This window comes from Danio aesculapii, chromosome 15, assembly GCF_903798145.1.
Source record: "Danio aesculapii chromosome 15, fDanAes4.1, whole genome shotgun sequence".
NCBI lineage: Eukaryota > Metazoa > Chordata > Actinopteri > Cypriniformes > Danionidae > Danio > Danio aesculapii.
In genome coordinates this window covers 33,813,129-33,829,727 of record NC_079449.1, presented here as the reverse complement: position 1 = coordinate 33,829,727, position 16,599 = coordinate 33,813,129, and the positions used below count along the sequence as shown (strand labels likewise).

Here is a 16,599-nt window from a genome sequence, read left to right as displayed (position 1 = left end):
TTCCATAACTTTACTGTAAATCACTGTATTTTCACCAAATTCAGTCCACTCATCACCGCTGTCCAGCTGGTTAAACTAGGGTTAGTTAATTTTAATTTTATTTTTTTTTATTAATAATAAGGACAGCAGTGATGTGTGGACTGAGTCTGGTGAAAATACAGTAATTTACCATAAAGTTACTGAATATTTTGATAATAAGAATTCATAAAAATTCTGCAAAAGTTTTTTTTTTTTTTTTTTAACAGAAGTGTTGTAGTATAACCAACAGGACAGCAGTGATATGTGAACTGAGTGAAAATACAGTAATTTACAGTAGTTATTGAATATTTTTATAATAAAAGTTTCGGGTCTTGCTCTTTGTAGACGGTCCCTAAGGATCTTCGCCGCCTGCGCATAGAGATCAATAGAATGCGTCCAGCATGTAGGAAAGCTCGTTTTGAGGAAAATAAGGTTGAAAAAAAATTATATTGTATACATTGCGACAGTTGAAAAGAGGTGCTATTTGTGTAGAAACAATGTTTTAGTCGTCAATCTGCTACTACCTTTACTGAACGCATCTGGCGCTCTCATTTTTGGTCCCTCAAATTACACATTATTTTATTACTATTAAGTGACTATAGTTTTTACGGTGTTAAACGAATGTACCCTTGACAGGACTTCGTTTAAAAGTATTAAAGAAAATATTACTGACTCCTGTCCTTTTTGCATCATAACGTTAGCTAGTTAACCAAGATATTCTTACGAAAATGAATTGATTTATTATATTAGAAGGGTAGTAGAGACCTCATTTTTATTCATTCATTAGCGTCACTAATTACATAAACTATGTTTCACTACAAATACCTTGCTTAAACCATAGTGTTGCAACATAATGGTGAATTTATAGTTACCAGATTTTTATTTTCTGTTTTAAAATTGTTACTATTATATGTATCATTAACATTTATGTTTCTTCTTATTATTATTAGTAGTAGTAGTAGTAAAACCATTGTTCATTTTAATAAGGTTATCTAGCTAACTAGCTAGTTAATTGGACGGTCAGTGAGGAGAGATATAGACAGATAGATAAATTAAATAATCCATACATTAATAGTTGCAATGATTACATGTGGATTTTATTTTCACTAGCACTGTTTTAGCTTGACTCTTAAACTAAAACTCTGTGTACCCATATTGAACATGAAAATCGATTCTCAGTGCCCTCTGTGTGCGAAAGAGAAGGAATTAGTGCTGTTACACAAAATGTTGACACCACACATCAGTGAAATATTACTTTATATTAAGAGGCAAGCAGTTATTGAAATTAACAGACTTGTAAGTTCATACTAAATCACATACGACTTGAGATTAGATGATTAAATTCATGACGACACACAGTCTTTCATTAAAATCAGCCTTGAGGTGTGTCTCAAATCTGACTGGAAGAAACTCATACTTTTAAAACATCTTTAAGCTTACCAGCGACCTTTTTTTTTCTCAGATAATGCTAGATGATTATGGACATAAATCTACCTTGGTCCAAACTGTGATTTCGAATCAGTCACTGAATGACTTACCATCTAAAATACACATCAAGTGTTAGTTCGCAAACAACCCAGACTAAATAAATAATAACAATGAGTCTATTGTTCTAGTTCTCCAAAGTGTTACTGATTAAAACATCAGAGCACCAAATACTTTCCTATGAAACTGAAAGAAAAACACATATTCTGCTGATGTTTCAGATATTGCACTTCTGAAACATCTACATGACAAAAGACTTGAGTTCCTACCAAATGCATAACATCTCAATCAATCAATCATGCTTACACAGTCCATTCTGCACAATAGCGTTCTTGGTTGAAGATGAAATCTCTAAAGAAGGTGGACTAGAGGCGTTTTTGTTGCGTTCTTCCACAGTTTGAGAAATCTCATTTTCAATTGTCGGTTCAGAAGGAGACCTTTTGTGGACTTCCAGGACTGAAACCTTCCAAGGAGCATCTGTTGGTTCGGTTTTAGGCAAGATAAACGTGGGACATGATTCAAAAGTCTGCGTTTGAGCTTCATGCATGTTCAGACTGACTGAGGAGTCCATCTCCGGAGTTTTGACCTTGGGCTGGTGGTTCCTGGTGAAATTGGAGAGCTGCTCCAGTACCTGGATCTGGCGGTCCATCATTCCAAGCATACTGCAGTGGAAGGCCCTTTGCTCGGCCAGCTGTTCTCCGAGCCGGTGGTTCAGGATGGTCAGTTGCTGGAGGATGAGGCTGCTGGTCTCCTCAGAAGTTCCTGCCAGGGTAAAACAAGAACAATTGTAAGTTGTAAGCAGCGTTGGGTGAGTTACTGCAAAAAAGTAATTTATTACTACGTACATCATTCAATTATTACTACAAATCATTAATTTCTTGACTCAATACTAATTAAAATTCTTATGAATCTCAAAGCATATGGATTACACATGAAACTTTTTTTTTAATTTGACAGCCTTTCAGATTTTTTTTAAATGAACAGGGAATTTTAAACATATTTATGTAAAAACTAAATGCTTCTAAGCAATAATGACCATATTGGCCAGAATGGTCCGAGCTGATAGAAAGGCAACAGTAACTCAGATAACCACTCGTTACAACCGCGGTATGCAGAAGAGCATGTCTGAACACACAACACGTTCAACCTTGAGGCAGATGGGCTACAGCAGCAGACCACACCGGGTGCCACTCCTGTCAGCTAAGAACAGGAAACTGAGGCTACAGTTCGCACAGGCTCAACGAAATTGGACAGTAGAAGATTGGAAAAACATTGCCTGGTCTAATGAGTTTCGATTTTTGCTGTGACATTGGGATGGTAGGGTCAGAATTTGGTGTCAACAACATGAAAGCATGAATCCATCCTGATTTGAATCAACGGTTCAGCCTGGTGATGGTGGTGTAATAGTGTGGGGGATATTTTCTTGGCACACTTTGGGCCCATTAGTACTAATTGAGCATCGTGTCAACGTCACAGACTAACTGACTGACTGCTGACCATGTCCATCTCTTTATGACCACAGTGATCTTCTGATGGCTACTTCCAGTAGGATAACGCACCATGTCATAAAGCATGAATCATCTCAGACTTGTTTTGTTGAACATGACAATGAGCTCACTGTACTCAAATGGCCTCCACAATCACCAGATCTAAATCCAATAGAGTCCTTTGGGATGTGGTGGAATGGGAGATTTGCATTATGGATGTGCAGCCGACAAATCTGCAGCAACTGCGTGAAGCTATCATGTCAATATGGGCCAAAATCTCTGAGGAATATTTCCAGTACCTTGTTGACTCTATGCCATGAAGGATTAACGGCAGTTCTGAAGGCAAAAGGGGTCCAACCCGATACTAGTAAGGTGTACCTAATGAAGTGGCCGGTGAGTATATTGACATTAATCTGGAAATTATGCTGGAAATATATTTGTATAATATATATTATAGGTCTATATATTTACAATTACACTGTTTCTCTGAATTAATTTATATATAACTGTTGCATTTATGCAAAGTAATTTAGGCAAGTATATTTTAGGTAACTGTAATTAAATTACATAACATTAAAAGTAATCCCTTACTTTACTTTTTTATCAGAAAAGTAATTTAATTTCAGTAACTAGTTAATTTGTATTGCACCCTTATTACACTGTTTGTAAGAAGCTTTAAAAGGACTAGTTACCATTTAGAATGAACATTTGCTTGTAATTTACCAACTCCGATGCCATGCGAGATGGTTATTTACTTTCTTCAGTTGAAGAATAAAATGAAGGTGTTTGAGGAAAACCTGCAGGATTGTTCTCTATATATTGGACCTTGGGCAGTAGTTTTGAGATACAAGCGTTTGTGGTTAAAGAGTGTATTCAATATTTTTTTTTTTTTAAATATCTGGCCACTCTTTGAAGCTACATTGAAACTGCAGTTTGGAAGTTCAATCCACTGATCACATAGAAAGTCCACTATATGGAGAAAAATCTTGCATGTTTTCCTCAAAAACCTTCATTTTGACCTTCATAAAGGCTTCAAAAACGGCCATTACTAATGGATACTGCATATACTGTAAGCACAATAACATCAATCTCTCGATATATTGCGCAGCCCTAGTGTGACCGAGCCTTGAGTCCAGTATCTGGTTGCTTCATGAGTCTTCTCAACACATCTCAAACTTGTTTTAGCAGATAAAACAAAATCAATATATCACCTGGGAAATCATCATGGCTGCAGTCAATGGCATCTCTGGTACTTTCTGTGCTGTTGGGCGTGCATAGAGAAGGTGGTTCAGTCTTCACTGCATAGAGGTATTCTCCTGACAGGCCCAGGGTCATTACTTCATCTGGTCCTACAGCCCAACTGGGAGGCTCAGATTCAGCCACGTCTTCTGGATTCAGACTCTTGTCTTCTTCAGGCTCAAGGTTAGAAGGCATGCTCTCAAGATCACATTTAGGGATTAGACCTTCAGGCCAAGGACCTGGAAGAGGAGACAAACAAGACAAAATGTCACCTTACACAGAGATCGCAATAAAAGGCCCTGGTATTGAGATTTCTTTGGTCACGTGGTTACTCTTGAATACAAGGGTAAATGGGGTCTTAAAAGTTTGTTCTTGACCACTTCTAAATGTAGTTGAAATTTGATAATTTGACCGAATTGCTTTTATAGTCTAGATCAGGAGTGTCAAACTCAGTTCCTGGATGGCCGCAGCTCTGCACAGTTTAGTTCCAAACCTGCTTCAACACACTCACTTCTAGGTTTCAAAGAAGCTTAAAGGATTAATTAATTTGATCAGGTGTGTTTAATTAGGGTTGGAGGTAAACTGTGCAGAGCTGTGGCCCCTTCAGGAACTGAGTTTGCGGTCAAGATGACCATCGTTATGGGAGCCGAGTAGTATGTCCGAATTCATAGAATTCGAAAATCAGTATGCGAGAAGTACCCAGATGACTTACTACTTCCAGCATGATTCTGAAGTGCGCATCCCATGCACACTGCACTATCCCATGATGGCCCGCGAGAGAATTCATGAATGGGAGTGAAGCGACTCAACTGACGCAGGCAGGTCACTTGACCATGACAAAATGGCAGATGTAGTATGTCCGAATTCCATTCATACTTCTTACATTCATACTGTATAGAATGTACTTTTCTAACGGCCGAGTAGTACCTTTAAATTCAAATGCAGTAACTACTGAGTAGTAGGCGGTTTCGGACACAACCCATGTGTTCGAAGGTATTAAAACAGCCACAAAAGACCATCTACTTTTTAAATAAACTTTGCAGTTTACAATCAGAAGTTGGTTGAAAGGCAAAAAAGGTGCAATATTCTCTTGCCAGTCCCAATTCCAATCGAAACCCATAGCATTCTGCATAGTTCATCACCCTTAAGTGGTTCCAAACCTCTATGACTTTGCTTCCTCAGACAAGATGAAGAACTTTCAGAACTAAGCATCCCTGAAGGCTATTAACTATCATTGTATGAAGAGAAAAAAGACATTTCTCAATATATCATTATGTTTCAGAGGAAAGTCTCAAGCACACACAAACTCTAGTGTGACTGCATTTTTACAAGTCTATGTGCATTAGGGAAGTATAAATTAAGGCTGGGTGATTAATCAAAAAGTAATTGAATTCAACATTGAGAATTTATAATCGGACAAATTTTTCCAGGTCAAATTTTTTCAATTACTTTCCCTACCAGGTGTGGGGTCACCACACTGTTAAGGCTAATTTATACTTATTATATTATGATTTATATTTATTATATTATTCTGATATTATATGCTAAGCGCATACTTATGGTCCGGCGCAGCATTCACATACCCACACCCATACACCTCTCAAAAAATGTAACTACATGTCACAAAGCTTTGTGATTGGTCAGTTTGGTAGCGGTGACGAGGGGGGCGGTGCGTAGAGTTATGTTTTAGGCAATGCCTGTTTTAATTTTTTGTTTGTTTGAATGTGTGTTTTAATAGTTGTTCAGCGTTGATGTTTAATAAATAATCATAGATAATAGTTTGCGTTTACTTTTTTTTCTAGATTTTTTTAAATCAAGCAATGCACCCTACATCTCTCACTTGTAATATGTAAGCATATTTACATTTAGTCATTTAGCAGACGCTTTTATCCAAAGCGACTTACAAATGAGGACAAGGAAGCAATTTACACAACTATTAGAGCAACAGTGAATAAGTGCTATAGACAAGTTTCAGGTGTGTAAAGTCTAAGAAGCAAAGCATTAGTAATGTTTTTTTTTTTGAGAGAGAGAGTACAGTTAGCAGTATAGCCAGAGAGGCAATTGCAGATTAGGAAGGAAAGTGGAGACTAAATAGTTGAGCTTTTAGTCGTTTCTTGAAGACAGCAAGTGACTCTCTTAGGGATGGAACCACGAGGCGACGTTCATTCACAGAACGCAAGTTTCTGGAGGGCACATAAATCTGCAGAAGTGAGAACAGATAAGGAGGAGCAAAGCCAGAGGTCGCTTTGTAAGCAAACATCAGAGCTTTGAATTTGATGCGAGCAGCAACTGGCAGCCAGTGCAAACGGGTGAGTAGCGGAGTGACATGTGCTCTTTTTGGTTCATTAAAGACCACTCGTGCTGCTGCGTTCTGAAGCAGCTGAAGAGGTTTGATAGAGTTAACTGGAAGCCTGGCTAGTGGAGAGTTGCAATAATCCAGTTTGGAGAGAACAAGAGCTTGAACAATGAGTTGAGCTGCATGTTCAGATAGAAAGGGTCGGACCTTTCTGATGTTATAGAGTGCGAATCTGCAAGATCGAGCAGTTCTAGAAATGTGGTCAGAGAAGTTTAGTTGGTCATCAATCGTTACTCCGAGGCTTTTTACCATTTTGAATGCAGTAATGGTTGCCCCATCCATCTGGATTGAAAAGTTATGGTGTCCAGTGTGAAATGTCTGACAGGCAGGCTGAGATGCGAGCTGGAACCGAGGAATCATCAGGGTGAAAAGAGAGGTATAGCTGAGTCTCATCAGCATAGCAGTGGTAGGAAAATCTATGTTTCTGGATGACTGGTCCTAAAGATGTCGTGTAGATGGAGAAGTGAAGTGGCCCAAGAACAGAGCTGAGGTACCCCAGTGTTTAGATGCTGTAGGTTGGACACCTCTCCCCTCCAAGACACCCTGAATGACCTGTCAGAGAGGTAAGATCTGAACCATTGAATAACAGTGCCTGCAACCCCCAGTGACTGGGCGATCCTAGATAGCTATACAAAACTTATATTTACTATACAAAACTTGTCAGTGAACTATGAGGGCAAAAACATAAAATAAATAAAATAATAGTTCATTAATCGTAATCGAGTTAAAATGTTCAATTAACCTGGATTTTGATTTTAGGCCAAATCGCCCAGCCCTAATACGAATAATGCACTAAAGCACGCCAATAGTACTACAAATAAACAATTTTTTTTATTTTCACACCCTCACATCACTTTGAAAGTTATTTCTTCCTCAGAATAGAATAGAACATATTTTGAGGAATGTTGAAAGACCTAGCAACCACTGACTGTAAGATCAAAAATATCCATCAAAACATCTCTTTTTGGAATTAAATGAGGGAGAAAAAATGATGACATATCAATGATATGTAAAATATTTGTATAATATAGGTTATAAATTTATATATTTACAATTACTCTGCTTCTCTGAATTAATTTATACATAACTGTTGAATTTGTGCATAGTATTTTAGGCAAGTATATTTTAAGTAACTGTAATTCAATTACATAAATTAAAAGTAATCCCTTTTCTTTTTCATCAGAAAATTTTATTACAGTAACTATTTAATTTGATATTCTATGAATACAATAATTTTGTCAAATAAAAACTATGTAAAATTAAATGTGACCACCCAAATAATTGTGCAAAGTTACCATAAGTTACTTAGCTTATCAAATTAGAACTGGAAGAAAGCTATGTTTTGGTGTTTTTTTATTTTTTTGTTTTTTTCAGTGTAACTCCTTTTGTGTACAATAAAAGAATATGGAAATAAATTTGACCCCATACTAGGCCAATTTTAATACTGTAATTTTAAACCACTGATGTCAAATATGGTGCAACAGGTCTTGACGCAATATTTGTTTGTACAGTGCCTATAGAAAATCACCATACCCAAATTAAATCATATTCCAAATAACTTTTCCAGCCTTTGAAATGTTTTTTGGGCCTTCTCTGAACCTGTGTCTTTCAACAACTTTATCCCAAAATTTGTTTGAAAGCAGGGTGTAATGTGATTAAAGGTACAGACTTTCAGAGGGTATGATGATTTTCTATTGACACTGTATATGAACATAAAAAAAAGAGAGCTGTTGTACAGATTATCAATAAATTACTTATACGTCACGCAAAATCATATGATTTTATGCATCAAATATTCATCGTAAAAAGAAAAAAAATCAACGTTTAGCAACCCATTCGAATTTGGAATGACATGAGGGTGAGTAAACTACAGAACATTTGTTTTTTCCAGTGCATGCAGACAAATAAACAAGTGATGAAAAAAGAGCAGTACTGTCTGCATGGTCGTCCAGGTCTGCGAGTGACCGTCCAAGCAAAGCATGTCCATCGATGAGGCCGTCCTCCCTGCTTCCTGTCTTTGGTCTGCGCACCAGCATGTGATCCAGCATGTGGAAGTAGCGGAAAGACTCGACGGCGGAGAGGCGTGCAGCAGGACTTCGATAGCTGGCCAGTTTGATCTTACGATACTTGTGTTTAAGGCTCTTCCAGCGGTTGCGGATCTGGGTGACAGTGAAGTGGATGCCGCGCTTTGCCAGACTGAGCCTCAGGCGTCGGAAGAGGGATTCGTTCCGCTGACGCTTCTTGTCCAGCTCATGGACCAGACCCATCTGCTCTATGAGGGCCAGCATGGCAAATGTGTCCGGTTCTGTCCACCACTTGTTGGGCTTCTTCTCGTTCAGGTTCATGGTCTTCACCCTGGTTGAGGCCCCTATACATGCAACCCACTTCAGAAAGAGGGAAGAAAAATATATATTAAGATGATGTCATTATGAGATTTTAAATGTATTTAAAAATCCTTGATATCCATACTTGGGGTCTGAGATCACAACAGAAATTTGGGAACCAAAATTAACTTAATTTTTAGCATTTACAAAAATACATTTTATTTATAGTGCTTTTACTTCCACTGTGTTTTTTCCATTTTTTTTTTACTCTGTTGAAAATTGGCTAGATTGACATGCTTGTTATTACCCTATGCGATCATGTTTTTTGAGGAATCTTTTTCATGACATATCATTCAAAAAATGTGGCAATTCATTTTTAAAAAAGCTTAATTTCTGAAATTGTATTCTGAAATCTTGTCTTTTTCTTTATTTGACTGTTATGAATCTTTTTACTGTTCTGTGCGGCCTCTTACTAGGTCCAATGACCATTCAAACACTCGTTATATGGGTGTGTACTGAAGTCAGCATGAAATTGAAATTGTGATTTTGCTAAGTTGCGTTCTTTGTTCTCTATTGGCCAAAAGTAATGTCCAGAGTGGACATAAGAACAACATTCACTTTTAACGACACTACAAGATTAAATCAACCATCAAAATATGAGGAACATTTCACTGAGAAAAGGAAAACACTAAAACTGGTCAAAGTTGGTGCCAGTAGCCTCGCATTTAGCAGTGACACAAGTTTGTTTCCCAGCTCAAGGTCCTTTGCGATCCTGTAGGCATGGGCCTGTATAGAGTGGAGGAACTATGACGTCACTTTGTAGGCGAATCGGCTGCTAGCATAAAACTGGTTCCCTCTGTAAAATCCCTATAGGATTTTCCCATAGGCTTTTCGAAGATTGCAAATAATAAGCTCTGTGTACAAACACTGTTCATTACACTTACACGTTTTGTCCAGCCGGATAATCCTAACATGAAAATTCAACTTTGAGCTCTTTTGGATCTTAAATGGAAATGCAAGAATTGAAAGGCTAACATTAGGCTATAAACGGACTACACTGCCCTGCTACAGACAACTTTTCTAGCTTATTTTTAGAAATATGGTCCATGACAAAGAGTTAATCTCTCTGTTTATTATATTATAATGCACGCTATATATTCTAAACAAATAAATACGTAAATACACATAGACCTTTGTGCCTTTTGGATCGTTTTTACGTGGGAAATACATGTTTTGCGGTTGTTGTAAAAGTTTTAAAACTATGTATAAATGTGCCTACACAATATTAACATAAGACAAAATAAGTGTATCGCTCGCGTGCACACAGCCCGCTTACCTTAACAGACGACAGAAATGAGGCGTGAGGGACAAGTCTATCAAATGCCTGCAAGTTCCATCATGGACACAGAGCAACATTCAGTATTTTTTTTATGTCACAAAGTGCAGCGAAAAGCAGCCCATACAGTCACATCTGCTATACATTTTATGGAGGAGTGTAAATATTGCAGTTATGATGGAGTTAAATGTGTTCAGACGAAGAAAGAAATGACGAAAAATCACTTGATCATGTTAAAATGACAGTTAATATGTAGGTATTTTTACACATTTACTCAAACATTTGCATTACTGAGAGCAGGAAAGAGACAGGTTGCACTGGTAAGCAATATATTTATAATATCGTTTAATTAAAATAAATGATAAACAAATTAATCTGTCCTGACTGCCTTTACAAGTGACATCTACTGACAATATGAAGTCCCAATTAGATAAACACTACAAACTATAAAATACTATTCATGAAAATACCTAAATAACAGATAAATCCAAATGCCCAACACAAGCGAGCTGCGCTCCAGACCAGTTCAGCTCGATGACGTGTAATGCCTCCGACACCGCCTGTAGTCCAGTTTAGCAACTTGATAGCCACTGTCTTTTTAAAGAAGCATAACCGATTTTAAAAAATCAAGAGTGTAATGTAACTGATGTGGTTTATGTCGTAGAACAAAACGTGAAATTATCTTGAGTTTGTGTTAGCCACGAACCTTATTTAAGCGATTTTACTGAAATCCCATTCAAAAAACCCATTGACTTTGGGATGAGGGAACCGGAACTGCTAGAATGCTAACTCGCTTCCGGGGTTTTACATACAAATTGACGTCATAGTTCCTCCACTCTATAAGATTCTGACGGTATGATAACCTTGGATAAAAATATCACGGTTTCACGGTATTGTGCTCACTGCTGTAAAATATATATTTTTTAAATGTCTGGGTAAAAAACAAAACTTTTTTCCCCTTTGTACACAATATATTTTATTTTTTGAAACATTTAAAATATTTTGGAGCAGTAAACATGTCAGGCTAAATAATTCAAATGAATCACTGACTTCAGCTGTCTTAATTTGTTTAAAAAAAACAGATTTCTATACAATTTATAACGGCATCTTTGGATATTTTTTCTGCTGGAGATACATGATCCTATATATATGATCCTTGAGACCTGGGCTCCCTCGCGTTAGCACAACAAGAGGGGAGTTTGAGCTCAGGTAGTTTTCGATGAACTCGCCTGACTTGTTTCTGGCTAATTACAGATATTGGGATGGCTAAAGAGAGATACAGTATACAGCTTACTAAGAGCTCGACTATGATGCCAATTTGGTATGTTCGATTTACTTAGGTGTTTTGGATTGTAGGAGCAAACCGGGGAACCTGGGGGAAAACTCATGTAAGCATGGGGTCAACAAGCAAACTCCGCACAGAAATGTTGACTGGTTCAGTAGGGACTTTAACCAGAGACATTCTTGCTGTGAGGCAATAGCGCTAATCTCTGGGCCGCCATGTTGCCCAATCTAAAAAGGAGGGGGAGTAGGGGTGGGAGGTGATATTCTTTAAGACGAGGATATTGAGGTAAGAAACTCTGGTTATTTATAGTGAGTTAGGAATCATCTGATTGGTGAATCATGTGTTAGCTAATGCGGGACCAGCCGTGGACAATCATAAGCATGTGAGTCTCTCGAAATTAGTTTACAAATAAACTTCACATAATAGTTAAAACTATCTAGCAAAAAACTGACATTTTACAGGTAATAAAGTATACATTGACAACAATAATTATAATCATTTTGTTTCTCCCTTGTAGGGTTAAACAGTTAATTCGAAGGTGATCATGCACATTTTGTCAGTAAAGCTGGCTCTGTAATCAGTAGTAAACATCCAGTGCATGCTATCAAATATAGCAGCATTTACTCCACAGAGTAGTAGCTTACTGTCAAGCTGCGCAGTAAATTGCAGACAATTTCAATAGTATCGGACTGCAGACTTGCATACTGAGACACGCGGTCTCAGACATGCAATCTCAGACACAATGCGCTCAACTGAGCTAGCGATGTCACTGTGAGGTCTCTTAAAGTGTCTTGAAATGTGCATTTTTATTCAGTATTTGATGTAATCTCAAGCGATACATGAAGAGAGGGTGGGACATAGTGTAGCCCCTCCCCTTTAAAAAAACATCAAATAGCATTTTGCTTTATCACCACTCTTCCATTGAGAGTGGTTGAACTCAATCATGTCAGATACTAGAGAGCATTTGATTGGTCAAGATTGGAAGTTTGAGGTGATGTGAGAAAAAACATTCATCCATTTAGGCATAAGTGGCAAACTATTAGCCTTATATATCTTTTTTAAATGCTGCTTTTAAAATCACTGTTTTACAGCAGACTTAGCTTATAAACATCCTAAAAACTAACAACACTGATACTAAATTCTAAAAAACTTTACTTTAATTTCATGAGAGCTTTAAAAGAATGCAGCTCAGTACCCGGCATCGACAATTTAAATGCTTTAGAATCATTCTGTGATTTTGACAGGTGTTTACGTAGCGCCTTAGTGAATTATGGCTTTTTGCAGTGAATGCTGCTATACCTGATCTGAAAGCATGTGAAAATGACATATTTACAACGAGAATTAAGTCAAACAATAAAAAAAAAATGTCCACAGCAAAATATTTGGATTGTTATTTGCTAATTGCAATGACGTCACTTGAGTGACAGGTTGCTGAACAGGAGGGATTATTGTCACTGCACTGGTCATCAGAGAATAAATATATAATTGCAAGTTTTTTCTTATTATCATATAAGTAATAATAATAATAATAATAATAATCCACAGTGACATATAATAAAATTTGCAATACTCCGTTAAAATAAGAATTGGCCATTCTTTCTTTATGGTAACAACATTATTCAATTCATTATTAATATTATTAATATATTATTTAACTGATCACAAAATGTTGTGACTTAACAGTTACATTTTTAAATATAGCAGACAGAAGCGTTTTGATAGTAGAAGTCTAATTCGAGTCATTATAGTACATTAGACCTAGTAGTCATTATTAAAGCAAGTGACATTGATAATACAGTATTCATACAGTAGAGATCAGTCCACAGACCTGTTAAGTTGTAGGCCTTCTCCTGCACATACTGTAGTGCCGCAGGGATTCATCGAAAACGCCTCCCAATCTGATGAGACGCGGTGCATTTGCCGAATGACCTACTGCGTAAAAACATTTAGATGTCTGATGATGGCGAGCAATTTTCAACGTTATCAGCACACTGAGAACATCTGTTTACTTCATACTGAGCCTTTTCCTCTTGATTCCTCATAGAAATAAAAGTGAGGGTAGAATGACCATTAGCCTGAACTCTGAAACCTGGCATAGGCAGAGATTAGCGGTCCATATTACATTTACAGTCGGTCATATATAATAGTTGTGCGTTTATTATAACTCTTCAATGTGTGTTTTTATTTAAACAACGTTTAGGTATGACAAAGTGTCTTTTTTCAAATGAAACTAGTTGTTCAGGACGTTGGTGAGTTGTCGCGTGACCCGTGTTACTTTTTACAGCGCTGACTAGGAAGGACCAATCACACTCGTTCTGTGGTTCAACTGTAATGATTTGTTTGTAAATAATCGTTCACAGATTCATAATGTTATTTTTGTTTTGCCTATCATGTAGGAATCACTGGATTAACCATAATTTGTTCATTTTTCATTTAGGTGCACAAATTTCTTAAGTAAAGCACAACAAACGCTGGGATTTGGAATTTTTAATGGGGCTCAATGTTTGATTCGGGTTTTTTGGGCCGTCAAGCACCCTCTAGTGGAAGAAAGCTAACATAAAATAGAAAGTAGCATTTTTGCTAGTGCATTTTCAGATCTCGACTGGTTGAATAACATTAATTTGTGAGTTTGGTACTGCCCTCTAGTGTTTCGGGGAACTTGTCAATTGTTTATATATATATATATATATATATATATATATATATATATATATATATATATATATATATATATATATATATATATATATATATATAACTTTAAAATAGTAAAAACTTTACAAAAAAGTGGAAATCTGTTATTTTTGTCTTTTTTTCTGTGTGAAAAGCAAAGCTGAAGGGACCACAAAATATGATGTATATAAGTTAATTTGGAAAGGTGTTTGGATTATTGCTGGACTGTACACAAGCTGTTGCTTTTAAAGATTTTATTTTCAATAGTATCCGAATGCAGCCTTTATGATGCAAGCTGAGATTGCATCACTCAGCGATGCAATGTCAGACACAGTGCACTCAGTCGAGTGAGTTCCGTCACTGTGGTTAGGGGTGGGGTTAGGTGAGCGCATTAAAAAGCATTGGATGCAAGTCAGATTGCACTGCACCAGGTTTGCATCCAGACCCCTCTCATTATGTTTTGGTTATTACGAATCTTTTTCTAGTAAAAGAAATGCTTAATTGTTTTTCAATAACTTTATTTTCTTTGTAAATTCAACCATTTATCATTCAACATTGTTTTAAAAACTGATGTTTTTTCAACCGTATTTCAACGTTGAAGCCTGGTCATATGCAAGCTTTAATTGTTCAACATTAAATGTTGTATCAACATTGTTTCAACTTAAAAACACATCTGATCTTATTTCAACAATATTTCAATGTTGAAAGTCAGTCGTGTGCAGGCTGGGTATTAAAATACAATTTAAATACAATACAATTATCTCAAAATAAGAAAGCAAATTGAACTATTTCATTTTGTAATTACTTTAATACATTGTAATAGATTTTTAAACGTCTTACCCTCAAGTTTATATTATGTTCTTTATTATTTTCTTTCTTTCTCTCTCTCTTGTTGAATTTGGGACAGACAAGTTTACCAGTCACCTTTAAAAAAAAAGAAAAGAAAGATGCTGTTCCAATTTCTGTTAATTTTGAAGTCTCCAAAAATGTGCTCTCTGTTTTCGGAGAACAAAACACCACACAAACTAATCTCCAAAACATAGTATTGTCATGCTCACATTTTTTAATAGTATCTTTTCTATAAAAAACCAGTACTTACCCATTACTTAGTAGTACTTCTTATTTTTTTTCATGATCCAGTAATCGTTATGTGCATATTTTTTGGAGATTAACGTACATACCAGTAACTAACTGACACTTTGGCTAGTACTTTATATAGATATTACTAGAAAACAGTTAGGCTACTAGTCACAAATAAAATAAGTAGGCTTCTATAAATATAAATATATAAATATATATATATATATATATATATATATATATATATATATATATATATATATATATATATATATATATATATAGATATATATATATCTATATATATATATATATATATATATATATATATATATATATATATATATATATAGTAAAAAGTAATTATTACTATTATTACTAATGAATAAGTAGGGGAGAGTGGGTACGGCTGCAACATGGGGCAGTATTAACAAGACTTATTCCTCCATTCAGGAATGACCGAGAATGATGATATTCATTCTACATATTCTCAGTTAGACCCTCCTTCAATCTGAGAGAAATCAGCCATATGTGACTATTCTTTCAGTATAAAAATACATTTTTTTAATGTTCAGAAAACTCTCATATACTTACTTATTTGTTTTTGTGAAACATTATTTATTCGTATAATTTAAATCACAGTTTTCTTAGCTTTGCATAGGTATATCTATTAAGCGTTAAAGCTATGTATCTCCCTAGACAGTTTAATCAGGGTTGACAGAGTTTGAACATGCAGTTGCAACTGTCCCCAACTACCAAATTCATTTAAAAGCTTGCCATATTAACAAATGTACAATTTTCATTTTATCACAGTTTCAATGTAATTTAAATTGAAAAAAAAATGAATTCTTTAATTAAATAAGTTCAAAGAAGTACTTTAGTAAAGGCTTAGTCTATATTTTCATTCATTCATTCATTTTCTTTTCAGCTTAGTCCCTTTATTATTCTGGGGTCCCCACAGCGGAATGAACCGCCAACCTATTCAGCATATGTTTACACAGCGGATGCCCTTCTAGCTGCAACCCATAACTGGAAAACACCCATGAACTTTCTTTTACACACATACACTACATACAATTTAGCTTACCCAATTCATCTATACCACATCTTTGGACTTGCAAACCGGAGCACCCAGAGGAAACCCATGCCAACACGGAGAGAACATCAGAAATGGCAACTGTGTCAGCTGAGGCTCGAACCAGCATCCTTCATGCTGTGAGGCGATTGTGCTACCCACTGCGCCACCATGATGCCATTATTATTATCATCATTTTTATAATTACTATTTAATGAATAAGTAGGAGAGAGTGGGGATG

The 16,599-nt window shown here is 36.1% G+C and overlaps 1 protein-coding gene across 1 annotated transcript; it reads right to left on the bottom strand.

Annotated features, from left to right (window-relative positions):
- Window positions 1–1,258: 1,258 nt before the first annotated feature.
- Window positions 1,259–13,582, bottom strand: si:ch211-116o3.5 (uncharacterized protein LOC325902 homolog). Its single transcript, XM_056474321.1, has 4 exons — window positions 13,359–13,582; window positions 8,519–8,969; window positions 4,202–4,468; window positions 1,259–2,265 (listed from the first exon to the last, which is right to left on the bottom strand). Exons 2-4 carry the CDS (start codon window positions 8,928–8,930, stop codon window positions 1,796–1,798), a joined length of 1,149 nt encoding a protein of 382 aa, XP_056330296.1. The 5' UTR covers window positions 8,931–8,969; window positions 13,359–13,582; the 3' UTR covers window positions 1,259–1,795.
- Between the last annotated feature and the right edge of the window lie 3,017 nt (window positions 13,583–16,599).